The sequence below is a fragment of the Podarcis raffonei genome, chromosome 12, assembly GCF_027172205.1.
Source record: "Podarcis raffonei isolate rPodRaf1 chromosome 12, rPodRaf1.pri, whole genome shotgun sequence".
Taxonomy (NCBI): domain Eukaryota; kingdom Metazoa; phylum Chordata; class Lepidosauria; order Squamata; family Lacertidae; genus Podarcis; species Podarcis raffonei.
In genome coordinates, this window is record NC_070613.1 from 2,445,819 (window position 1) to 2,471,762 (window position 25,944).

General features: G+C 50.2%; 1 protein-coding gene across 2 annotated transcripts; it reads right to left on the bottom strand.

The window, feature by feature from the left end:
* Positions 1–749: 749 nt before the first annotated feature.
* On the bottom strand, positions 750–24,364 carry LOC128424289 (zinc finger protein 777-like). Of its 2 annotated transcripts, none has more exons than XM_053410302.1 (8): positions 24,291–24,364; positions 22,050–22,155; positions 20,361–20,750; positions 15,479–15,605; positions 14,520–14,633; positions 13,764–13,880; positions 12,557–12,670; positions 750–2,934 (listed from the first exon to the last, which is right to left on the bottom strand). In XM_053410302.1, the coding sequence occupies exons 3-8, from the start codon at positions 20,733–20,735 to the stop codon at positions 1,922–1,924; spliced, it is 1,860 nt and encodes a 619-aa protein (XP_053266277.1). In that variant the 5' UTR covers positions 20,736–20,750; positions 22,050–22,155; positions 24,291–24,364; the 3' UTR covers positions 750–1,921. The 2 variants fall into 2 exon arrangements, with proteins under 2 accessions (XP_053266277.1, XP_053266278.1); XM_053410303.1 differs by lacking the exon at positions 750–2,934 and adding an exon at positions 8,176–9,656 and having other exon boundaries at positions 24,291–24,363.
* Positions 24,365–25,944: the final 1,580 nt, after the last annotated feature.

The following is a 25,944-nucleotide window of genomic DNA, read 5'->3' on the forward strand; positions in this document are numbered from 1 at the left end:
TTCAGAAGTCAGGTTCAAGGTTCTTTGAGCAGATATGCTAAGCCCAGAATATCTGACAAGGTAGGCAGCACATAACAGGATGGGGCAGCATTCTGCTACTCTCAATGAAATGCAAACATTTTTCAAGCAGATGTTGCAAACCAGCGAAGGACCGCCAAAGCCTGAGAGATCTCCCTGTCCTAAGTGTCTGCGCTCAGCACATGAAGGGCGCATGGACGCAAAACTTCTAACTCCAGTGTCCTCGGCGACACCAACAGACCCCTTTGTTTGGATCCCAAGGGCAAAAGTGAAAGGCCAAAATAATAAAAGGGGCTATTTGGGAGCCACTCAGTCCCTGATTTCTACCAGCCACAACTCCACATCCCCATCAAACCCACCCAACGCATCTTCAATGCAAAACCTGGTGATGCAAAGTTTTAAGAGGAGGGAGGTGCATGCTCAGGTATCGGGTTCGAAACAGCATGGAATGTGCACACGAATGTCTTTGCCAACCTGGTACCGTCCAGCTGCTATGGACTGCAACTCCCAAGCTGGAGCCAATGTGAACTGTAGTTCCATGCACCTGGAAAGTGCCACAGATTAGCCAAGGCTGTCTCTACCTATACAGAATGGAATTATTTCAGTGTTTCCTTGCAAGAGCGGGACGGACGGATTGTTAAAAGACAGAAGAGCAGAAGTTCTTTCTAATACCTTTAAAACAGGAAAATGTGGAACGGAGGAGGAGAAAGAAAAACCACACGACGCTCCCGTTTGCATTTCCAGTGTGTATCTTTCCCCCCAGGTAAGCCTTTACAGCAGGATTACAAAATCAGGAAAAAATATATCTATCCAAAACCACAACACAGAATGTCCAGCCCCTAAAGGACAAAAGTTTGGGTTTTTAAAGAAACAAAAATCTATCGATGCAGGGAAAGTATTTCAGAAAAGAACGGAAGTTCCACAGTCCCAACGGCCACGCGTTGTAGGAGGTTTGTTATCGTCCCATTGGGTGAGGTTTCAGGCGAGGTGGGTGCCCCCACCTGGGTCCTATCCTTTCCAGACTCCCAAAATGCTTGGTTCCAACTCTGCAGCAAGGCATCAGCTGAATAAGAGCCACGTGGCCCAGTCTGCATGGTGAACCTCTTCGACATCTGGAAAGGAGACGAAGGAGCTTCGCTTCACTGGGGTTGTGTGTGCCTTCAGAGGTCACCTGGCCATTCCAGCTGCGATTAAGAGCTTGAAACCCCGAAGATGCTGGATAGGGCTCTTTTAAATGCAGCGAGACACAAACCGAGTCCTGTTCTCCACTGTTCCAGGCTTACATAACCAGCCAGACTTATTCACCATTTTAATATTTTACATCAAATTTCCCCAGATGTAAATCCCCCTCCCTCTTTCGGACGACCACCCTAACCCTGAGCTATATCAGGGCCTAGTCCAGGGTTTCCCAAACTTGGATCTCCAGCTGCTTTTTTGGACTACAGTTCCCATCATCCCTGACCACTGGGTTCCTGCCAGCTAGGGATGATGGGAGTCGTAGTCCAACAACAGGGATTGCCTCGGAAACAAAAGAAAAGACGGCGTCGGCGGCCACCTTTGAGACTTCTTAATACTTACATACATGCGCAACCCCCTTCTCCCCTTCTAAGCACACGTTAGCACCACAACGACCAAAGTCCCCATTGGGGAAACGCCACCCTTACGTGATTTACCATTTACACTGAAGGCGCAGAGCAGCTGCTGTCCTGCAAGGCGCTCGCCTTGCCATGGCAGCTCAGGCTCTGCAACGCACCCTCTGCCGCCAAGGCTCGCAGGGGAGAGCCAAGAAGCTCCGGCCAGGGGTCTCTCGAGCAAGCTGGCGGCATCGAGGGCGCTGCTCCCCACGCCCCTTCTGAAGGCGGGAGACCGGACGATCGGCCTTGTGAACGGCGCAGGAGGTACATCAATGTTTCGAGAGGAGGCTGGTGGAGGACGCTGCTGAGCCGCCTCCCGCAGCCTCCGCCGCCGCCACCTGCGTCGGGGTGCAGCAGTGCAGCAGCAGTCGCTGCTGGGAGGAGAAGGCCTTGGGGCACTGGCTGCAGCGGTAGGGCTTCTCTCCCGTGTGCGTGCGGATGTGCTTCTGCAGGTGGTGCTTCTGCATGAAGCCCTTCAGGCAGACGTGGCACTGGTGAGGCCTCTCGCGAGTGTGGGTGCGCTGGTGCTTAGCCAGGTGGTGGCGCCGGATGAAGTTCTTCCCGCAGGCGGCGCAGCGGAAGGGGCGCTCCCCGGTGTGCGTGCGGTAGTGGTTGGTCAGCTTGCTCTTGTCCGTGAAGCTCTTCTCGCACGAGGGGCACTGGTAGGGCCGGGCGCCCGTGTGGCTCATCTGGTGGCGCAGGAGGTGGTCCGAGCGCCCGAAGCGGCGCGGGCAGAAGCGGCACGCCAGACGGTCCTGCCCGCCCAGCTCGCCTCCCGCCTCCAGGTGGCTGCTCTGGTGGATCAGAAGGTTCACCTGCAACCGGAAGCGCTGCTGGCACCAGGGGCACGCCCAGGCCTTCTCCCCGGGTGGCGCAGGAAGAGGAGAAAGGGGCTTGGCACTCCCCGCCTCTCCCTGGCAGCCCAGGCCAGGCTTCGGGAGGCTCCCATCGCCCGAGGGCGACAGCGGGAGGCATGCTGGAGAGGGGGCGAGGCTGCAGCGATTGCGCCGGTGGTCCTCCAAGACCCCTGGGAAGCCGTAGCTCTTCCCACAGTCTGGGCACGGGTGAGACTTAGCTTCGCCGCTGTGTTTCGGCCACTCGGCCAGGGCAAGTCCGATGGGGCTGAACCGCTTGTGCTCCCCCGGGAGGCTCCCCAGCCACGCGGCTGGACGAGGAGGACCCTTCTCCCCAGAGGCGCTCTCCCCAGACGTCTCGGGCCCCCACGGCTCAGGGACTCGGGGATCTCGCTTGGCTTCAATCGGCGCCTTGTCCGTCGGGGGGTCTGCAAGGGAAGGGGAGAGTGGGAGACAAAAACGAAGACGTTGAAAATCTGGAATGCCTACGGAACCAAGATGTTGTTATCCGCTCTGAGCCCGGCTTCGGCTGGGGAGGGCAGGATATAAATAAATTTATTATGATGATGATGATGATGATGATGATTATTTACTCTCCTCCCAAGCCCATGTTCCCGGGGTGTTCGCATTCCTGTCTCAGTGACGTCTATGCTGGATTGGTCCCATATACAGAATGGAAGACGGCAGGACCCCCAAGGATGTTCTCTACAGGGAGCTGGCTTCCCACTAGCAGACCAAAGATGTCTGTATACATGACGTGAAGGCTGGCAACGTCAACCCTGCTGTGTGGGAATCCCTTGCAGACAACTGCAGTGCATGGAGACAGATGGTCAGGTCGTGCATCCGGAGCAGTGATCAGAGGAGGAAGGACCACTGGGCGGAGCGCAGAGACAAAAAACGCCCTGGTGCATCTGCAGCAGAACAACCGGACGCCTTCATCTGCTCCGGCTGCAACAAAACATGTCTCTCCCTCACCGGTCTCTGCAGCCACGGCAGGTGCTGCTACCTCCCAACAGCTTGAGCTCACCCCCAAAGGAGCACTCCTCCACGGTCTCCCAAGACAAATAATAATAATAATAATAATAATAATAATAATAATAATAAAATTTATTTATACCCCGCCCTCCCCGGCCAGACCTGGGCTCAGGGCGGCTAACACCAGCAAAATTACAGTAAAAACATAACGGGGAAAAACCAATTTAAAATACAGGTTAAAATGCAATTTAAAATGCAGCCTCATTTTAAAAGTAGCCCATAGATCAAAAAGTGGAGGGAAACATAAGGGTCAGACTGAGTCCAAACCAAAGGCCAGGCGGAACAGCTCTGTCTTGCAGGCCTGAGGAAAGATGTCAAGTCCCGCAGGCTCTGGTCTCTTGTGACAGAGCGTTCCACCAAGTCGGGACCAGTACTGAAAAGGCCCTGGCCCTAGTTGAGACCAATCTAATCACCTTGTGACTTGGGACCTCCAAGATGGATGCCAGCCACCCCCAACTGCTCCAATCCACATGCAGCAGCCTTCCCCACAGCCTGGTAACCCCCATCCCCCAATGGGGGGAATATTGCCCATCTGATGCAGGATTCTATACCCTTGAGGGCTGGGGCTGATGGGAATCCAAAACATTGGGATAGCTGTATAGGAAGGCCTGTATAGGAAGGGGGCACCGTTTGGAGACTATTCTTCAGACGCACACCTCTCTCTGGCTATTAAGAACATAGGAAGAGTCGTGCAGGATCCGGCCAGTGGCCCATCTAGTCCAGCATCCTCTTCTCACAGTGACCAACCTGATGCCCATTACAGGAAACCTGCAAGCAGGATCTGAGCACACGGCTGCCCTCTCTTCTCGTGTGGTTTCTAAGAAGGAGCATTCACAAGCATTGCTGCCTCTGACCGTAGAGGGAGGGCAGAGCCATCGTGGCTATTAGCCATCGATAACGCTCTCCTCCTCCATGAATTTATCCAATCCTCTTTTAAAGCCATCTAGGCCGGTGGCCATCACTACCTCCTGTGGGAGGGAGTTCCACAGATTAACTGCACTGCCTGAAGTAACGTATTTTTTGCTCCATAAGACACACTTTTTTCCTCATAAAAAGTAAGGGGAAATGTCTGTGCGTCTTATGGAGCAAATGTGTGGTCCCTGGAGCCGAATTGCCCAGGGGCAAAAAGCAGATCATGCTCTTTTTTATTTTTGAAAGAGGGAAGGGGATGTTGAAACAAAGCCGCTGAGCCGCTGATCAGCAAGTGATTGGAAGGAGATAAGGGACTCTAGAGATAAAGGAGGCTGTCTGGGAGGGGGGAGGTAAAGACAGCAAACTTGCAAAGGGAGGGAAACAGGAAGACTAAAGCAATAAGGAGAGAAATTAGAAGAAAAGGAGGAGCAAAAAACTGCTCCAGCTAAGGAAAAGACACTGAGGCAAATAAGAGGGAAGGGAGTGTGGAAAGGAAGCAGCTGATCGGTGGGATCGGGAGAGAGATAAGGGATGCTAGAGATAAAGGAGGCTGCCTGGGAGGGGGAGGTAAAAGCACATGGATCCGCAGGATTTTTACACTGGGTCACCCCAAATTCACCATCACATAGCATGCCCATGGCTACAGCCTGCACCAAGAAAATCACGCACCCACTGTTTCCTGGGGCTGCAATGGTGTAAAAATGTGATTACAAAGCACGGATCCACATGGGTCCTCAGGATTTTTGCATTGGGCTACCCCAAATTCACCATCAGAGCACATGTCTGTGGCCACAGCATGAACCACAAAAATCATACACCCACTGTTTCGCTCAGAATATTTTTTTTCTTGTTTTCCTCCTCTAAAAACTAGGTGCGTCTTATGGTCAGGTGCGTCTTATGGAGCGAAAAATACGGCGCTTCCTTTCATCTGTCCTGATAATTGCAAGGTATGTCCTGATATTACAAGATGTTTTGTAAACAGTGACCGCGACAACTGCTCTTAAAATGCATCATCGTCATTTTTTTATTTATACCCCACCCATCTGGCTGGGTTTCCCCAGCCACTCTAAGCAGCTTCCAGCAAAATATAAAAAATAACATGCCAAACATTTTTAAAAACCCTGATACAGGGCTGCCTTTATGCATGACTTCTTAGCAATTTATTCTGTTATATCCACAGCAAGCAGGGATTTGAGAACCTAGTCTTGCCCCATCCCAGCCCTAAAACCTGACATTTTGCCCCAGTGAAATCTGTGCCTGGCTAGCAAAGAGAGACTAGGGATGTATGGGGGAAAGTGTGCAAATGCTTCTGAACCAGAGCATCCCTAACCACTCAAATTACATCGCGGCACCAATTTGTAGGCTTCATTCCGACTGCAAAATGTGAGCTTCCAGAGCACCTGTTGACACTGGTAAAGTTTTTTGATGCCATTTCCTCTGTAATAAGGGGAGAAACTTGCTTCCCCCACCCTTCCTGCTCTTTCTTAAAAGTTTGACTTCTCTGGATGCTGACGTAGACTGCTGGAGTCTGAACCAGAGACCTTCTACCTGCCAAGCAGGTGTCCCATCACTAAGCAAAGATCCTTCCCCCAACTTGCAACCCGTTTTTTAGACGCAGGATATTGAAACCTCCGGTGGCAGTGCAGACACTTTCCTTTCACTCCCCAAGCCTGACACACGGATGTGAAAAGGATCAAGGGGGTCTTAGGAGACTGCAAGTTTCACTTGAGCCAGTAGTGTGATGCAGCAGCAAAAACAGCTAATGTTATTATTCTAAGCTGCATCACCAGAAGTCAAGTGTCTTGGCCAAGGGAAGTGATAGTAACTGCTCTGTTGTGCCTGAATCAGACGAATCCTTGAGTCCTGTGTCCTGTTCTGGGTACCACAATTTAAGGATACTGATAATCTGGAGCATGGGCAGAGGACGGTGACCCAAGATGTTAAAAGGGTCTGGAAACCAAGCCTCATGAGTTGGGGGTGCTCAGCCTGAATAAGAGAAGACTTGAGGTGTGACATGATAGACACCTTCAAGTAATAATAATATTATTATTTATACCCCACCCATCTGGCTGAGTTTCCCCAGCCACTCTTCCAATCAAATGTTAAATACAGCATTAAATATTAAAAACTTCCCTAAAAAGGGCTGCCTTCTGATGTCTTTTAAAGATAAGATAGCTACTTATTTCTTTCACATCTGAAGGGAAGGCGTTCCACAGAGCAGGCGCCACCACCAAGAAGGCCCTCTGTCTGGTTCCCTGTAACTTTACTTCTCGCAATGAGGGAACCGCCAGAAGGCCCTCAGCGCTGGATCTCAGTGTCCGGGCTGAACGATGGGTATCAAAGTATCAAATGGAAGGTGTAGCAAGCTTGTTTTCAATTGCTCCTGACGGCAGGACCCGAATCAACAGATTCAAATGACAAGGAAGGATATTCCGACTCAGCATTAGGGATAACTTTTCTGGTGGCAAGAGCTGTTTGACAATAGAATGGACTCCCTTAGGTGGTGGTAGACTTTTCCTCATTGGAGATTTTGAAACAAGAGGCTGGATGGCCATCTGTCAGATCCTTTAGCTGTGAATCCTGCACTGCAGGGAGCCGGGCGAGATGGCCATCCTTGGGAGTTCTTTGTAAGAGACTGAATCCCCCATTAACAAAAATCCAGTGTCAAAATCTAGCAAGAACGGTTCCCTGCCCGGAGGAGTTCATGGTCCGATTTTCAAAGAAGAGCATTTCCCAATGCAAGATCAGAAATATCTGGAGAAATCCATGGAAATGCTGCGCTAAGGAGAGGGCTGTCTCGGAGACAAGAGTGTCTTTAAGACTTTTCTTCTGCCTTACCTTTAGACTGGAGAGGGCCTCGCCACGTTTAATTACAAAGAAAGATGCGTTTGACTCTGCACGGTCTCAATTGATATTGGTTACAGTGGTACCTCGGGTTACAGACGCTTCAGATTACAGATGCTTCAGGTTACAGACTCCGCTAACCCAGAAATAGTGCCTCGGGTTAAGAACTTTGCTTCAGGATGAGAACAGAAATCGTGCAGCAGCAACACAGCAGGCCCCAATAGCTAAAGTGGTGATTCAGGTTAATAACAGTTTCAGGTTAAGAACGGACCTCCAGAACGAATTAAGTTCTTAACTCGAGGTACCTCTGTATTAGCAATAGTAATTTCCCTCCTTTCTCAAGTTACAGCAGCCATTCTGGAGACAGCCTTTTAACGTTTCAGACTGAAGCAGACCCTCTGGATGTGGGCATAATCTGCACTTCAAAATATTCTCCAAGTCTGTTCTGATGCCATGCGAGTGACTTGCATACAAGACTTAACATAGGCACATGTCTTGGAAGACAACTTTCTGCTTGGAAACTGCTTTAAAGGTTTTCAAGAAAGTTTGCAAAATAAAGACTTTAAAAGCTGAAATCATTAGGTGCAATTCCCAGTGCCTATGGGGCCAGCAAGTGTGCCCTCCCTGGCTCTGGTCCCACAGGCCTGAACATGTGTAGGGGGACCTGCTCTGGGGCGGGGGCTTCTAGATGGTTCCCAGGGTTCTAGATGGTACGAGGACCCCAGCATGGGTGGATGGTGCACAGCACAAATAGCAGGGCCAGGGAAGACGCCCTCACTCATTGCCGCTGTCACCCCACAATGTCACGAAACACACATGGTGCCCAGAAATTTCCATTTTCCCCAGGGAAAAAAAATCCACTAACCAGAACGCTGAGCTAATTTCTTTTTCCACATTTCTAGTTTATTTTTTAAGTTTCCACAGACCAAAAGAAAGAAAGAAAAAGAAAAATCCAGGGGAAAAGTATATAAAAGTGTTCAGTTCTGAGAAATAGGTGTTTACAGAAAAGGTGAACGGGTGCGCCACCTCTGGGCCAACAGTCGTCCGTCTTGAGTTATTCTGAAGTGAAAATGTCCCTCTGGCAACCGGGGTGGGCGGTGGGGAGGAGATAGTGGGAAGGGGCAGCTACAGTATGGTACACTCCGAACGAGACAGAAAAGACAATCCCAGAAGCATTTTTTGTTACTACCAACACCACTGTTTCTTCTTCAGCAACTCTGAACAATCTCTAGTCACCCTTAAAATAAAAAGGTCCTATCGAGTACCCGAGAGTCTACAGGATCCTAAACTCCAGGCTAGGAGGGAGGTCGCAGAGAAGCCCCCTCGCAGCCCTGGGGGCCCAATTTCTGAGGTAACAGTCTGTTTCTCCCCCCCTCCCTCCCTGCCCTTCTCCCCCCTCCCTGCAGAGCCGTAGCCCCGGCGCCGGTGGGAGGGGGCCGCTAGATGAAGATGGCGTCCAGCAGGGCCTCCCGGACGGCCGTCCCCATCAGCCGGTTCTGCTCCCGCAGGTGGATCTTCTGGTGCTGCAGCAAATGTTGCTTCTGGGTGAAGCTCTTCTCGCACTCGCCGCACCGGTAGGGCCTCTCCCCGGTGTGGATGCGCTGGTGCCGCACCAGATCCGAGGGGTGGCTGAAGTTCTTGCCGCAGTACAGGCAGGCCAGGGAGCTGCCGCTGCCCCGCCCCGAGTGCAGCCGCTGGTGGGTCACCAGGCTCTTCTTCTGCGAGAAGCTCTCGGGGCAGCGGCTGCACTTGTAGGGCCTCTCCCTCCCGTGCCCCTTCGGGTGCTGCCGGTAGGACGACTTGAGGTTGAAGGTCTTCACGCACTTGGCGCTGCCGTACGGCTTCTCCCCGGCCGGCACCCTGGGCAGGGCTTTCAGGTTGTGGCTCTGCTTGAAGGTCTCCTCGCAGGCCACCGACGTGTAGGCACCGCCCCCGGTGTGGATGCGCTGGTGGAGGGTGAACTGCTGTTTGTAGGTGAAGCTCTTCTCGCACTGCGGCCGGTAGCCGCCGCCCGCCGCGTGGCTCTGCTGGTGGATCAGCAAGCTCTTGTGCAGCCGGAAGCTTTTCCCGCACTCGGGGCACACAAACAGTTTCTCCCCCGGCCTCTCGCGCTGGAAGCCCGCCATGGGGCTGTGGCAGCCGCCGCCGCCGCCAAAGCTGCCCTCTCCGGGAAGGGCCTCATCCGCCTGGCTCTCCGGGTGCCTCCGCTGGTGCATCAGGGCGCTGTAGCGGCTCCCGAGGGAGGCAGCCCCTGGGTGGGGGCCGTGGAGGACGGCGTCTTCGGTGCACTGCAGCCCCAAGCTCTCGCACAGCGCTTTCTGGGCCTGCAGGACCTCTGCTTTGAAGGCCAGCCCGTCATCTGGTGGGTTGAAAGAAAACAGCGTTGGTGCAATGCTTCTTCTCCAAAGCAGCAAACGCGCGCAACATCCGTTCCTTAAAAACTGAGCCAGAAACCTACAACATTCTGCCCAGCTACCTTCTCCTGCCTGTTCAGAGGGAGGGTGCTTAAAGGGCCAGGAAACCCTTCTGGTTCTGCAGAAGGATGGGGGCAGGACCCAGAGTGGCTCTGCAGGAACCCGCTTTGCTCAGTTGTCAGCGCACTCCTGCCTGACCACTGCACAAGGCGGCCGCGGCCAACGTGGCCTCTCTGCCGCACCACATCACGAGGACAGAGTCCCTTTTCCATCAGGCAATGTGTACAAAGAGCAACAAGGCAGCCTGGTTGGTGCAGCCTGACTGAGCATTAGCACCGGTTATAAAAAGTCTTATTGGCACTTATTTTAAACTAAGAACCCAGGTCTGTAAGCTGACGAGCCCCATTACGCCTTGCTCTCCATTCTACCCAAAAACATTAGAATCAAAAGAATTGCAGAGTTGGAAGGGACCCCAAAGTCACCTAGTCCTACCCGCTGCAATGTTCATGAGCTGTTCTCCATTGCTCACATCAACCCTGCCTGGGAAGTCCTCTCTGCTCTGGAGAGCCACAGAAGGCCTGCTCTCACCTGTCCACACTTTCAGCTCCAAGTCCCTGGATTCCTTTGTCTAGCAGGCTACAGACTACAGGGCTTGAGCTTATAAAATGTGCTTCTCCAGTGTGCACTCAAAAGGATCTTTCTGACCCTTGCTCAGTTTACGCACTGCAGGTGCCCACCCCCCTGAAATTACTATATTCTTAAGTCAAAGGACACTTGTCTTCTCCCCCCCCCCCACACCCTACAAGGAAGCCATGTTCGGGGTACATTTATACAAGCAACTGAGAGTTCGAAAGAGCAAAGGAAAGCATGGAAACGTGATCAGCACTCGCCCCCGCCTAGCAGCAAACGGCCACCAGGTGAGAGCAGGAGACAAGTCAGAAAGGGGACAGGCAGTAGCTGTGTTCTTACATGAAGGGCTCGTGCTCATTCTCTCTCTTTCTCTCCCTCTTTCAGCGTCTCCTCTCAGCCTCGCCAGCCAGCCAGCTCTGCTCATCCTTCCAGCAGCCCATTTCTTTGTCCAGGTGGGCTCTAAACCAGCCTCTCCCCCTCTCCACGTTCAGAGCCTCAGTGCCCCTCCAAGTCTCCTTGCCATTCTCGGGTGAGGGGGGCAGGGGGGCACTCAAGGCCAGCACCAGAATGACCCAGGGCTGGCAACGCGTGTGCTTGGATTGCCTCCGCTACAAAAAACGGCTCCTGAAAGCAGGTCTTGGCTCTCCTTCGTCCTTTGCTAGTCAAACAGGACAAGCGCATTTGCCCTCCTCAAGGCTGCTGGATCAGTAGACTGAAGGCAGCACACAGGTGGCCAAGATGAGACCATCCGAACCTTTCTGAGATGTTGCTGCTTTGTATTTTTCTCTTAATGGTACCGGCGCATTCTGGTTCTTTGTACTTTTATCGCTCTGTCATGGATGTAAGCTACCATGAGGGCCCAGAATACCACGAGGCAGGGATTACGCTTTAACAGGAGCAGACCATTTTGATTGCACACCATACAAGAAGTGGCGGAGGGTGGGAGACCACACGGGTGATGTGGAGAGGGCCAATATCACCGCTAGGAGGGGCGTTGGCTAAATATCACTGTGGATATTGCAAGTGTGATTCGTTGCATAAAAGAGAAGGCGGGGAGGAAGCACTCAGAATATTTTAGCCAGCAATACAGAAGACGCAAGTTCATCCTGAACATTACAACAGAATTCACAGAAAGGGGGCTTGCTGGGTGGGGGGAAACAGAAGGAGGAAGGCTTTGTACTGGTGGGACGTGGCTCAGAGGTACAACCAATGGGCTGAAGAAGCAGAGAAATGCATATCGTTTTCCTGTACTACTCTCTTCCCTGGCCCTTAGCATGGTGTGTCTTACATCGTGGAATCACAGCAGTGGGAAGGGAAGTCAAGGATCATCTATCCCAACCCTTTGCAACACAGGAATCACAGCAAAGGAATCCCTGGCAGACGGCCACACAAACGCTGTCTAAAAACCTCCAAATAAGCAAAGTCCACCACCTTCCAAGGATGTCTGTCTCACTGCCGAGCAGCTCTTAATATCAGAAAGTCCTTCCTAATGTTTGGTTGGAATCTCCTTTGAATCCCCTGGTTTGCGTCCTCCCCTCCAGAACAGCAGAAAACCTAGGCTACCCCATCTTCAGTCTTACGTTAAGGTCAAGAGTAATTTGACTCAGGGGCTAGGAAGCTCCCCTTGCCTGGGAGGTGGGCCGTGAAGCAGAACAAGCGCTTTCTGTGAGGGCACAGGGCTATGGGAAGCTGCCCAACATGACAGAGTTCTACCAGGAAGGCAGCTCCTCACATAGAGGTTGCAAACTTCATACCGTGGGGAGAATAACACGAAGCAGTAGGTGTAGCTCAGTGGCATTTTTATCCTGCTTTACACAAAGAGACCCTTTTTACGTCATAAAACATCATCACAAAGAGAGCCTCGAAGCAGAAGGCCCCTTTTCCCCACTGTGGGCCAAAGGTACCCAAACACCCCATAAAACACAGCCCCCTCAAGATACAAGAAGGGAGCATAAAGGGCACTTGGCTTGCTCCAGGTTCTGACTTCAACACCATGCACTGCAAATGCGCATTTGCTCAACTGTGGCCACTTCGACACAGGGCCCACAGCTGAAGCACTAACTGGGCTGGGGAGAACAACGTTCTGCTCGGACATGTTGCTCAGGCTCAAGTGTAGCAGCTGGAAGGGTTGGCAGCCTGATCCGCTCCAAACGCAAAGCGCCTCTGCAACATCTCCGCCCCTCCTGCACCCAGGTGTGCCAGGTGCAACACTCACCAGTGCGAGGCTTGATGCGCAGCTCGCCTTCCTCCGTGCCCTCTGGGCCCTCGAGGTTCACCTCTTGCTCCCGCTTCCCTGGAGAGCCAAAGGAGGATCCGGCAGCCCCATAGTCTGTGCCAACGAAAAGAGCAGTTAGGAGGAAGCTCAACTTGGGGCTATTTAGTCTCTCTCCCCTCCCCCGACTCGCTTTAGGGCAGGAACATGGGCATCACCTGGCTCTCAGCTGAGTCTCTGCAGGACTTCAGAAAGCACCTTGGCAGGGGGCACAGATCCTGCCAGGGGGTTGGCAGTGCCCTCCTCCTGTGCGGTGGCATGAACAGGGCCCTTGGCAGACCACAGGAAGGCATTTTTACCCCTCTGTTTTTTATTGTTATTAATTTATGAATCACCTTTTATATGTGTGTCAAGGCAATTTGCAGGTGTGTAACAACAACAACAACAACAACAACAACAATAATAATAATTTACTATTTATACCCTGCCCATCTGGCTGGGTTTCCCCAGCCACTCTGGGCGGCTCCCAACTGAATGTTAAAAGCACAATACAGCGTTAAACATTAAAAACTTCCCTAAACAGGGCTGCCTTCAGATGTCTTCTAAAAGTCAGATAGTTGTTTATTTCCTTGACATCTGATGGGAAGGCGTTCCACATGGTGGGCGCCACTACCGAGAAGGCCCTCTGCCTGGTTCCCTGTAACCTCACTCGCAGGGAGGGAACCCCCAGAAGGCCCTCGGCGCTGGACCTCAGTGTCTGGGCAGAATGATGGGGGTGGAGACGCTCCTTCAGGTACACAGAACGGAGGCCATTTAAGGCCTTAAAGGTCAGTACCAACACTTTGAATTGTACTTGGAAATGTACTGGGAGCCAATGCAGGTCTCTCAGGACTGGTGTTATATGGTCTCAGCGGCCACTCCCAGTCACCATAAAATAAGCTACAGTTTTAAAAGGAATACACCCCCCCCAAAAAATTCCAGCTGAATATATTTAGCATTCATGTTGGGGGGGTGTGGGTGCGGAGGGGAAGTTTTCTTAGACCCTGCTGCAAGAGCTGCGTCCCTCTAGGTTTCACTTTTCAACATTTTTCCCCCATTGCAAAAACTGTGATGAGAATCCAGTCAAGATTCTTTTCTGAGCGGATTTTGTATTTTCTGAAACCCTGAAATACTCTGGACAAAAAGGGCCTAGCCTACGGGTTCCACTCACCAACACTGTGGTCGCTCGGAGCTGCCCTTCCTTCTGCTTTCTCCTGGTCTCCAATGACATGTGCATTTTCTCTCCCTTCCATCTGGCAGGCCAGGCCAGGCCTAAAAACCAAGGCTTCTGTTTCGGGAGACACGAAGGAGAGGGTTTGTTCTGTGAGCCACTTCGCACCAGGCTGCAACTACTTGCTAAGCCTGTTTCAATTTTACTCGATCACAAACCCCAAAGATGGCCTTTCATTCCGCTCTGCTGTAACAGGAAGAACAACCGATGCACAAGACTTCCCTGTCCTGGGCCACGGGTCTTGCAGCCCACGCCACCAAGGTGAACCTCAGACATGGGAGTCCTGGCAGACTCTCTTGAAGAGAGAGGAAAATCTCCTGCACATTTTGAAGTTAGTGGGCGGGAGGGGAGAATCCCAGTTGGAAGAAGAAGAAGGGTTTGGATTTGATATCCCGCTTTATCACTACCCGAAGGAGTCTCAAAGCGGCTAACATTCTCCTTTCCCTTCCTCCCCCCCAACAAACACTCTGTGAGGTGAGTGGGGCTGAGAGACTTCAGAGAAGTGTGACTGGCCCAAGGTCACCCAGCAGCTGCAGGTGGAGGAGCAGAGACATGAACCCAGTTCACCAGATTACGAATCTACCGCTCTTAATCACTACACCACACTGGCTCTCACTGGAGATGGAAGGGTCAGTTAAGACAGCCTCGTACATCCTATTCACCCACCCAGCCCCTTCTGGGATTCCAGCTGCTTACCTGGGCTGGGCTCTGAAGAAATCTCTTTCTCCTTAGGGATCTCCTCTTCCTCCACACAGGGGCGTTCGCCTTGCTCAATCCGGGACAGAAGATCAGGTTTTGCAATTGCATAGTCTGTTGGAAAAAGAGAAAACACAGAACACCCCTTCAGCCCACTTGCTGTACTGAACAGGATTAAGGGAGATGCTGGCAGCACTACTGTACCCACTGAAAATTCACCGCAAGGAACACGCTAGATTACAGGTGCACCATAGAAGTTACATGGGCAGGTCCAGACGTGCTTCAGAGCACAAAGGAAGGGCAAAGTGGGGAGGTGAGGAGAGACTGTGAATGTATCCCTGAACAGGAAGAAGTCATGGAGGTCGTGGAGTTCAGCTACTTCCCCACAGTCACCCCTGCTTTGTATTGCCTGTTTCCCAGGTCCTGGACACTGCAGAGAATTCCAGCACAATTTCCACACCATCACACAGCTTATCACTTGCAGAAAATCAAGCAGTAATCCCCAAACATGGTTAACAGCGACTGTGTGTTTGCACCAGCCCACCACTCAGCAGAAAGCCCAAGCAACGTGGATCAGAGACCCAGTAGAATGTCCATGCTTAAGCCAGGCTACCTTAAAAAAGATGCTCTGTGGCACCCTAGAAATACTGGGAACATAAGACGAACCTAAGAAGAACCTGCTGCATCAGGCCATTGCCCCATCTAGTCCAACATCCTCTTCTTATACTGGCCAATCACATGCCTGTTGGAAACCCGCAAGCAGGACCTGACTACAAGAGCACTTTCCCCTTCTGCAGTTTTCAGCAACAGGGATTAATAATAATTTTATTATTTGAACCCATGAGGGAGTAGATGGCAAACTTAGATAACAAATGAGGTAGATATTTTAAGAAACCACTTGAGCCAGCCTCATGACTTGCATCAGCAGCTAATAAAAAGAGCAATAACCACTTCTTTACCCAGTGAGACCAACGACTCGTAGTTGCTCTTCATCATGTTTTTGTAGAGGTCCTTCTGCCATTCATCCAGGTTCCCCCATTCCTGCTCCGAGAAGTAGACGGAGTTGTCCTCAAAGGTCACCGGCACCTGGAATCACAGCAGTCACAGACTTAGACCTTCTAGGGCGAGTGCCTGGTACTTACCTGTATCCCTTTCCCCTCCAAATCCATCACCTTCTGCAGGGCCAGAATGTTACTGCTCTGGTCTAGAGAAGCTGAAAGGGTGCACAGCCTATCTCTCCCCTCAGCAAGCAGACTCACCAGCTATTCCTATGCTCCCCTCCCCGACCAACATTTAGAGATTTGAAGAAAAAAACAGTATGAAGCGAACTCTTATTTATTTAACGTACGTATAGAGTTCTCAAAGTGATTTCACAATACAATAACACCATATGCAATACACCTGCATATATAAAAGCAATTTCAAATCCAATCCAGATACGGACAGATAAATATCTCCACCTAGAAACTTTGTCGAGTTTAGCTTTTAAGAAGCAATCTAGCAACTTCCAGATTCAATGCAATAGCTCCATTTCCACTGCCTGTCTGTTACTCTGTAAAGCTCTGAGCAAAAAGGTGGCACTTCAGTATATAATAATTTAGGTAGTGCAGGGTCTTTTACCGTCTGGCCCAAAGGTGGTGACAGAACTGATGGTAGTTCGCTGTGACTTATTTGCAAATCATTTTGAGAATAAAATCGCTTGCATCCGCTGGGACCCTGACTCCACTGTTACAGCAGATGAATCTCAAGAGTTACCCAGAGCACTGTCTAGTCCTATTATGTTGGGTGAGTTTCAGTTAGTAAGGCTCAAGGACGTGGGCAAGGTGCACGGATCCCGACCACCTGTGCTTTGGACCCTTGCCCCTCTTGGCTGATGAAGACTAGCAGGGAGGGGAAGCTGACTGGGCCAGGAAGGTGATTAATGCAAGAGGGAGTAGTCCCTGCCTGCTCGAAGGAGGCACTGGCAAAACCACTCCTCATTTATGCTGATGACACAAAGCTCTACTTCTTTCCATCTGCAGGTATGGCAGTCTTGCCTCAGTAATTAAATGGATGAGAGCCTACAAACTGAAGCTCAACCTAGAGAAGACTGAAGCACTGTTGATGGGCGGTTCCCTAGACCGAATGGATGGGAGGCTACCTGCTCCTGATGGGGTTACACACCCTCTAAAGAAGCAGATATGCAGCTTCTGGATCCACTGATGTTGCTTGAGGCTCAGGTGGCCTCAGTGGCACGGAGCGCCTTCCATCAGCTGCACCCCAATCTGAACAGGTACAGCCTAACTTCTGTTGCCTATGCTCTGGTAGCCTCTAGGATAGATTACTGCAATCTGTAATATGTGGGGCTGCCTCTGAAGATGGTTCAGTTGGTACAAAATTTAGCAGCCAGGGCAAGACGGTGTGAGCGTATAACACCGATCCTGAACCGACTGCACTGGCTACCAATTAGTTTCTGGGCCCAATTCAAAAGTGCTGGTCTTGACCTATAAAGCCTTAAGAAGCTGAGGACCACATTACCGCAAGTTCCGCCTCTCCCCATATGAACCAACCCAGACCATGAGCTCATTATCTGAGGCCCTTCTTCATGTGCCTCCTCTGCAAGAGGTCTGGAGGGTGGCAACATGAGAGCGGGGCCTTTTCTGCAGTAGCTCCATTTGTGGAATGCCCTTCCTAGGGGGGCTCACCTGGCATCTTCGTCACACACATTTAGGTGTTAGGCAAAAACATTCCTCTTCTCCCAGACCTTTGGATAATTAACCCATCTCTGGTCTTTTAAACTGCGTGGGGGGTAACTGTTTTTGTTTGCTACTATGGTATGTACAGTGGTACCTCAGGTTACATACGCTTCAGGTTATGTACGCTTCAGGTTACAGACTCCGCTAAGCCAGAAATAGTGCTTCAGGTTAAGAACTTTGCTTCAGGATGAGAACAGAAATCGTGCTCCGGCGGCGAGGCAACAGCAGGAGGCCCCATTAGCTCAAGTGGTGCTTCAGGATAAGAACAGTTTCAGGTTAAGTACGTACCTCCAGAACAAATTAAGTACTTAACCCGAGGTACCACTGTATTTTTGTGCTTTTACGTTGTAAACTGCCCTGTGATCCTAAGATGAAGGGAAGTATAGATACTGAAGAAACAACAACACGACCCCCCCCCCACACACAAAACAAGCCAAGGGGGAGCAGAGTTTGAAAGTGGGTTTCACAATGTTGCCTGGGTCTGTCTCTTGTCAGCACCCTCTGCCCTATGTAGTACACATGGAACCTAGTTATCCTGAGTAGAACCTGAATTACCAGGCTGTACTTTTCAGGTGAAGTTTCTAGTCCTCATGGTTATGGACATTATGCTTGGTAATAATCAGGAAGCATTGGCAAAAGGTTCAGGTCTCCACAGGGCAGGTATGTCATGACCTACCTGCTGACCCCACGTTGCTCCTTGACGAACATTTCGAAGTTCTACACAAAACCAAATTCAAAGCACAACCTATAAGCAAATTTGCACCACTGATACTGAGAGAAGAAGCTGGGTTCTCTTGGGATGATCAACCCAGAAGCATCCCGCCCAAAGCAGATCCCCTCCCGCCCAAATCCAAACCCTGATCCACCAGGCTTTCAAGAAGGGAAATGGAACATTTCCAGGAACAGCATCTAACTCAAGTCAGGGCAATGATCCTATCTAATGAAGTATCATTGTTTCAGGTGGCAAACCATTGCCTGTACTGTAGTGGATATCAGAGGAATGGCTGACCGGGAACATGAGAGCAATTCCATTCCTGCATTCTTCCCAGAGCCACTGAAAGTTGTGCCCCCAGTGCAATTGAAGCAACAGAGCTTAAGACACCTCTTTGCTACCTCCTTTTAGAGATTTGGCTGGTTAGTCTTAATCAGTCTGTTAAGTCTTAATTGATGTGAAAGTCCGCTGGCAACTCAACTTCATCAGTGCCTCCAAACCCATCATTTCTCTCAAAAGGAAACTCCACTGTACTGACACCTTTCCCACGCATAGGTATTTTTTCTTTTTTAAAAACCATTGGTTTATATTTAAAAAAATTAAGATGTTGTTTTCACAATATAAATGTAGGCGGAAAGCAATCGAGTTTCCGGAGTATAAAAGGAGTATCTTTTATCTATCACACTGGACCAGTCCATAGAGTCCCAAGTGTGGATCGTGGACTCCAAAGACCACCTTGTCTATTAGCTCATAGACTAAAACCACTGAACTGAAAACCACTGAACTGCAAAGTCACCCTCAGATTCAGGCAACCTCGAAGCTCAGATCTGTTTAGTCGGTTTCTCTGCCAAAGCATTTTGCCAAATGTAATAATACTATTCTTGTGCTGAACCTCCATTTTTACTTTTCCAATATTTTGCAATTACCTGTCTTGCAGCCACAAATAAAAAGGCAGCATATCTTTAAATGGTACCATCTCATTCTTTCCATCAAAAGTTGTTAAGAATGCCCACGAAGGTCATTTGTCAACTTGTCAACTACTTCACCACATTCCAAGAATACTTCAAACTCTTTAATTTTCTTACAACCCCCATCACATATGGATACATGTACCTAATCCTGAACAATCTTTCCTCCAACATTTGGACTGACACTTCTGGGGTGCAAGGTACCAAGAATATTATGCATTTTTAGACATTCTCATATATCTTTGTAGTCTTAAATAGCTTCTTGTTCCAAAGGGCTTTCCATTTTTTGCTGAGATATCCCTGCACCCAGATCTGTCTCCCAGATCCCCAAGATGGTTTCCACTTATATTCACCTTTTCAAGTATTGTATATATTGCAGCAATTAACCCCTTGCTTCATCAAGAATAAGGGTAAGATATTCATAAAGCTCATCTGGCATCTTACCCTGGAAGTTTGGGTGGGAATGGGGGCATGTCCAGAGGTAAGCATCAGCCTTTTATCCTCTTTGGTGAGCTACTGCAGTTACTTAAGCACTCTCTATGCTATTTAACAGCTCTCACAACGATTCTCTGGGGTACCTGAGAATCCCAACAGGCAGAGCTGGACCACACTACTCTATTCGTCTGTGGAGGTTAGGGGAAAAGAACAATAAGAAAAGATATGTCCATAATTTCCAGAGCATGGGGGACGCACTAGCTGAACAGAGAACAAGTTTCTCCACTAGTTTAGAAGAGCAAATAAGGCATTTCTCAACTATTCCAATAATGTCAAACAGCATCTAAGCATGCAAGATGTACTAAGGAAACACTCAAACTGTGTTGGTGTCCCGTCCCCCCAAAAAAGCCCTCCATAAATCCTCCCACCTAACACTCAACAGTAATGGAGTTTTGCCAGAAGTTATCTAGAGTAAGGTAAATTAAAAACAAGAACTCAAAACAGCAACCCCACAAAGTAGTGAGAATCAAGGCCTAGGAAACCTCAACGCTCTGTTGTCACATAAGGCAAGCCTTAAAAATAAATGCAGACGCCTTACTAGCTTCCCTGCGGCGGGCATAACTATAATCTTGTGCAGATTTTGACACTATTCGCTTCTTTACTGTGGACTGCATATTGGGGGCCATCCACAGAACCACACACTTCTCTCTCCATCTCCATCTTTTGACAGCCTTCAAGCACAGTTCACCATCGCCACCAAAGCCAAGTATAGTTCTTATCTCAACCGAGTTTTCAAGACTTTGGGCTCACGAGCTAGTTGTTTGTGGCACACTGACAGCCTGAAAGAATTAACCTTTCTACTTAACAAAAGTTTTGCCGGCTGATGATCTGGAAGACAGCCTTTAATAACAACACATCTCCAAGTCTGAGGAGCTTTTCACAATGCTGTAAAAGGGGGGGGATAGAGAGTGTGTCCCCCAAGTACCCTTACCTTGGGGGTTTCCCCTTTGGAGCCTGGAGGAAGCCTCAAGATCCAGAAGTTCTGGTTCTTCAGCAGGTTCTCCATGTTCTCTAGCCTCCTCTGCAGCAGCCCGTACTCCTGGATCAGCGTCCCCAGAGCAGTCAACTTGCACTCCATCTGGTTGCCAAAGTCCACCACGGCATTCTCACAGTCCACGTATTTCTTTTCGTTGGTCACCATCCGCCGCTCCAGGTTCAGCAGCCGTGTGGCGTGAGAATCCACCTTCCTCTCCACGGCTTGGATCGCAGCCACCACCGTCCACAGAGAGAGCTCGGCCATGTTCTGCTTGGCATCTCGGACAAAATTCTGTTCGGGTTGCGAAGGCACCGGCTGCCGGGGCTCCATGTTGAAACACTGAAGCTGGTTACAAAAGGAGAGAAGAATAGTCCATCTATTTTGGCTTGCTGTCTGCTCTGCCCCAAAAGCACAAGCAAGTTAGGAATGAAGGAAACCGCATTATACAGCATCAGCCCATTTAGGTCCATCTAACTCAGGATCACTTTCAACAACCAGCAGTTTCAGGCAGCAGTCTCTCCTTGCCCTACCTGCAGATGAACTGCAACCTTCTGCATGCAGATCAGATGCTTGGTCACTGAGCTACAAGTCCCTGTGAGATACCAAATTATTATATCAATATTACAGGTTTTACATTTGAGTTTGTGCTTATAAGCCACCTCGAGCCTCAAAAGTGCATCTTAGTGCTGCATTAATGCAGGCTTCTCCAAACTGGATGCTGACTGGGGCAGACAGGAGTTGTAGTCCAAAACATATGGAGGGCACCAGGTTGGCAAATGCTTTGTTTGTGGAATCCTTAGGACTAGTTCTCACATACACACTCACCACCCTTAGTTTTCTGTACACTACTAACTACATTTTACACCAGAATGCTTTTAGTGCCCACTAGGAATTTAGTTTGCATTCTAGTTTTGTTTATTTATGTGCCGCTTTATCACAGTGGTTTACAATAGTAAAAAAAAAAGGAATAAAACTATGCAAGAAAAGCATAAAATGTTAAGAAGTGAAAAACGAAAAAGTTAAAAGCAAAGATCAATAGCCCATTGCGGGGGATGTACTCCTATTTGCCTGCGTAGGCCTGGTGAAACAGAAAAGTTTCCAGAGGCTTTAAAAGCCTGGCACAGAAGGTGCCTGCTTTTTTAAAAGCCATCTGATCTAATTCTCACCTCTGAGACTAGCACACTGATGTAAAAGCTATTATCTTCTGGGTTTGCCCTTCTCCCAATTTTGCAATAGTCTTTAGCTTAAAAAAATAACAACACCAAAATGCATTTTAAAAGTACTATTTTAAGATAAAATGTTTAGAAATGCATGTAGAGAAATAAACTAAGTATTTAAAGATGAGCTTTTACATAGATTCTTAAAAACAAAACAAAAAAACACCTGCAGATGGATGAAGTTTGAGAACCCCTGAGCTAGACCAATTGTTCACCCAGTCTTGTACTGTCTATTCCACTGCTCTTCACCTGGTGTGTTTGGACACAGAAGCACGTAGTGTCCTGGCCTAAGAGGGATCTTACTAAAAACACCCCATTTTCCTTTGTTACTCTTGCTGTTCAGGGGTTTCGGTTCTTGAAAAGCAGAAATACAGAGAGGAAGAAAACAGAGAAGTAACCATGTGCAAAGACAACTAAACTCAATTACCTGGAATACTTGGTAAAAGAGATAATTTCAGTAGGTGCAGATTTCTTCCTTATTACATGACAGCTGCACCTGCCACAACTCTCTCTTCTATGCAACTTGGCTGCATCTGTGGAAGAGAAGAGACACCAAGCTCCGCTCCATCATTTCAGCTCAAGTCATTTGCCATCTCTTGCCCCCATTCACATCCCTGTGGTGGCTATTCCATATGTGACTGTAGAAAATGTGTAACATTGCCTAAGGATTTGTAACTGAATTAATTTTTCCCTCCTCCCCCAATCCCATTTTTAATAGTATTTTGTCTATTAGGATGAATGTATTTGCTGTGAACTTTTTTTTGGGGGGGGGGACCATTAAGCATATTGGCAGAAAAGTGTTATATAAATTACCCTAATTTTTTTAAAGAATTCTAAGCCACTCTTCATCCAAATGGATGGATCCCAAACTAATTTGCTTAAATAAGTCAACAAGCAAGCAAATAAATAACCACAAAATCCAGGTCTTGCTTTCCATCTGGTCAACCTAAAGCAGCCTTCCCCAACCTGGTGCCCTTGATATATTATGAACTAAAACTCGAATCAGCCCCAACCAGAATGTTCATATGTACTCTAAAATACTTCGGAGGGCACCCAGATGAGGAAGGCTGTCCTGGGAGAAGACAAATTGTTCAAAGGGGATTCCATCCTTCTGGTTAGTTAAGGGTCCAGAAAAAACTCTATATTAGTGACAGTTTTCAAATTAAGAGGCTATTTATCCCCAGCCTTGAGATCTTGCCTCTGCATAAGAACCCTGCACTAAGCCGCAGCCCGCCTCCAAAAAGGGATGTTAGCTGCAACTCCTCAGGCCTGCACATCTGGGCAATGTGCACTTCCGCAAGAACGGTCCCAAGAGATGAGTCTCCCATCAAAGCAGAACACTGAGGACACGCTTTCCTTGTGTCCTTCAGTACCCCCATTATACAAAAAAAATAAAAATAAGCACATCCTTCTGGACCTGGAAGCTGCATGGAGAGAGAATCCCTCTTCCACTGCAACCCCCCCCCAAAGCACACTGACCAAGAACCCCCCACCCCCTCTGTGCCATGCAGAAGCAAGCAGTCTTTCTAAGCACAGGCCAGCAGAATTTCTCTCTCACACACACAGCTTCCACTCTCAGGGATGCTCCTAACCAACCTCCCCCACCCTCCCTTGCCAGGCAGAAAGCAAGCAGTCATCCTACACACACACACACACACACACACACACACACAGAGAGAGAGAGAGAGAGGGGGGGAGGGAGAGAAACCCTCCAAGGCCAGCAACACTAAGCTCTCTTTCTTATGCACACACACACACACCCCACCCCCTTCCCTGGCTCCCCACCTCCCTCTCCCTGCAGAAACAGTCCTCTTGTTGTAGAGCTATTTTCTGGCTTACAACAATCTTGCACACTTACATTTACACACACAGACACACACACACACAAGCCAGTCCCTCTGAGGCCAACAGCACTAAGCTCCCTTTCTCTCTCTCTCTCTCTCTCTCTCTCTCTCTCTCTCTCCCTCCCTCCTTCTCTCATTCACCCCCACCCCCTCCCTGGCTCCCAACCTCCCTCTCCCTGCAGAAACAGTCATCTTGCACACACACACACACTCTCTCTCCAAGGCCTACAACGTCGCTCCCTCTCTCTCTCTCTCTCCCTCCCTCCCCCCCTCCCCCTGGATGCTCCCCTCCCCCCTCCGAGGAGCCCCGCCCCAGCTGACAGAAAAAACCAAGGCGGCGCTTCCATATCTCCCCTCAGGGGAAAAAAAACACACACCACCAGCCTCCCCCCCCCAATATTCACACCCAGCAACGCCCCCCCAACTCTTTCGAGGGGGCCCCTCCCCAGAAGACCCCTTCAGGGGGCTGGGCGGCGGGCTGCCTTTCCCTTTCTCCCCTGAGGGGGAGACCAGACCAGCCTCACCTCAGGCGGCGGCAGCGGCGCCCCCTCCCTCGACGACACCCCCCCCCCCGCCGGGGCCTTTTGTCTCCCCTCCCCCTCCCCGGGAGGAAAGGGGGCGGGGCAGCCGAGAGCGGCCCAATCAGGCTCCGTCTTATTGCAAGGGGGGAGGGGAGGGCAAGACGAGGCGGCCTTCTGAGGGGACGCGCGGCGGGGCTGGGGGGGCTTCTGTCGGGGCGGGGGTCTCGGGGTGGGGGGGCGAAGTTGGAATGAGGGGGGTGAGGAAGAGACGGGGAGAGAGGAGGAGGAGGAGGAGGTACCCACCAGAGCCGTCTCACTAACACGGCTGCCGCGCATGCGCGGTTCTGTGTTTGGAAAAAAAAGTGGGGAAACAGCGGCACGCATGCGCGCGGCGGCCAGGAGGAAGCGGAGGGGGGAAGAGGAGGAAAGAGATACGCGGTTTCCTGTGCGCTGGAGGCGCCGCAGCGCCACCTGCGGAGGGAGGAGTTCATGGCAAGGAGGGCCAATCCGCTTCCTGCTCTCCCGCTGGTTGCTGCTCCCTGGATCGGGTGTGATGGGAGGAAGGCCCTCCTCACTGCTCTAGGAAGATAAAACATAAGCAGAGGCCAGCTGGATCAGGCCAGCGGCCCATCTAGTTCTCACGCTGGCTAAATATCCCCAGGAACCAAAAGCTCTAAATCAGCGTTTTCCCAACCTTGGGACTCCAGCTGTTTTGGACTACAGTTCCCATCACCCCAGACTACTGGTCTTGCTCGCTAGGGATGATGGGAGTTGTAGTCCAAAAACAGCTGGAGTCCCAAGGTTGGGAAACACTGAAGACTGCCTCTGGAACTGGAGGTTCCGTAAAAGCCTAAGAAGAGCCTAGAGACAGCACCATGTCCAGGCCAGCCCCTTGTTCTCACGGTGGCCAACCAGCAAGCAGGATCCAAGCACAAGAGCCCACCCTCCCTCCTGTGGCTTCCAGCGACTGAGATTCAGAAGCATTGTAGTAGTGATCAAGAGCCCTCTCCTCTTCCATGAGTTTTCCCAGTCTGCTTTTAAAGCCACCCAAGTTGGTGGCCTCACTACTTCCTGTGGGAAGAAGTTCCACAGATTAACTATGCACTGTGAAGTAAGACCTTCTTCCCAAAATGAGACTCCTGTAGCAGCAGAGAGGTTCTGGGCAGCTTTTTTGAGCCAGCTACCTGTCAACGCTAGTCCCAGTGACCCTGCCCCACTGGCAGCCTCTGGCCTCGCACTGGGTGGCTCTGAAAGGGGTCTTCCCTGCCACAGGTTGGTGGCCATTGCTGCCTCCCGGGTCACCCCCACTTGTGATTCCTGGCAGTTGATATTCAGAGACATGCTGCCTCCGGCCGCAGAGGCGGAACATAAATCATTCACTGCTAAACCCTGGCCAAGATAAGCTATACATCCTTCCTGTCTCCCAGCAACACTCTTAGAGGACTAAGGAACTAGAGTTAAGGAAGTATGAAGCCGCCACAAAGCTCCTCACTCCTTTATTTCACCCTCAGAGGCTCCAGGGAGAAATTGGTTGGCATCCTTTTCAGTATCTGGAACCTCACAGCACCACCATAGCAATATATGGTGCCTTATAACACCCCAGTTTCTAGCCCTCTTGATCACAAGTTTTAAAATGCCCCTGAATAAAGGCATATGGCCTACAGCTATGGGGCAGAAAATGCAGTTTGCATTGCAAAAACTCCAGGTTCAATAAGAAGGGGATTCGGGGAGAAAGGTCTAAAAGGAACCCTGAGAGTTCCTGCAGTCAAAGCAGGAAATAGCAGGCTAGATGGACCTGCCATTTGACTCCAGGTAAGGATAAATAGATAAATAGGTACCGCTCCAGCGGGAAGGCAAACGGTGTTTCCGTGCACTGCTCTGGTTCGCCAGAAGTAGCTTAGTCATGCTGGCCACATGACCCAGAAGCTGTACGCCAGCTCCCTCGGCCAATAAAGCG

Bases quoted from the DNA above. Each gene is read 5' to 3' on its own strand.
- LOC128424289 (XM_053410302.1), bottom strand. From the start codon at position 20,735: ATGGAGCCCCGGCAGCCGGTGCCTTCGCAACCCGAACAGAATTTTGTC. The intron at 12,671-13,763 runs GTGAGTGGAACC...TCGTTGGCACAG, and splicing joins TCCGAGCGACCACAGTGTTG to ACTATGGGGCTGCCGGATCC. The intron at 2,935-12,556 runs GTGAGTGTTGCA...CTTCCCTTGCAG, and splicing joins GCGCATCAAGCCTCGCACTG to ACCCCCCGACGGACAAGGCG.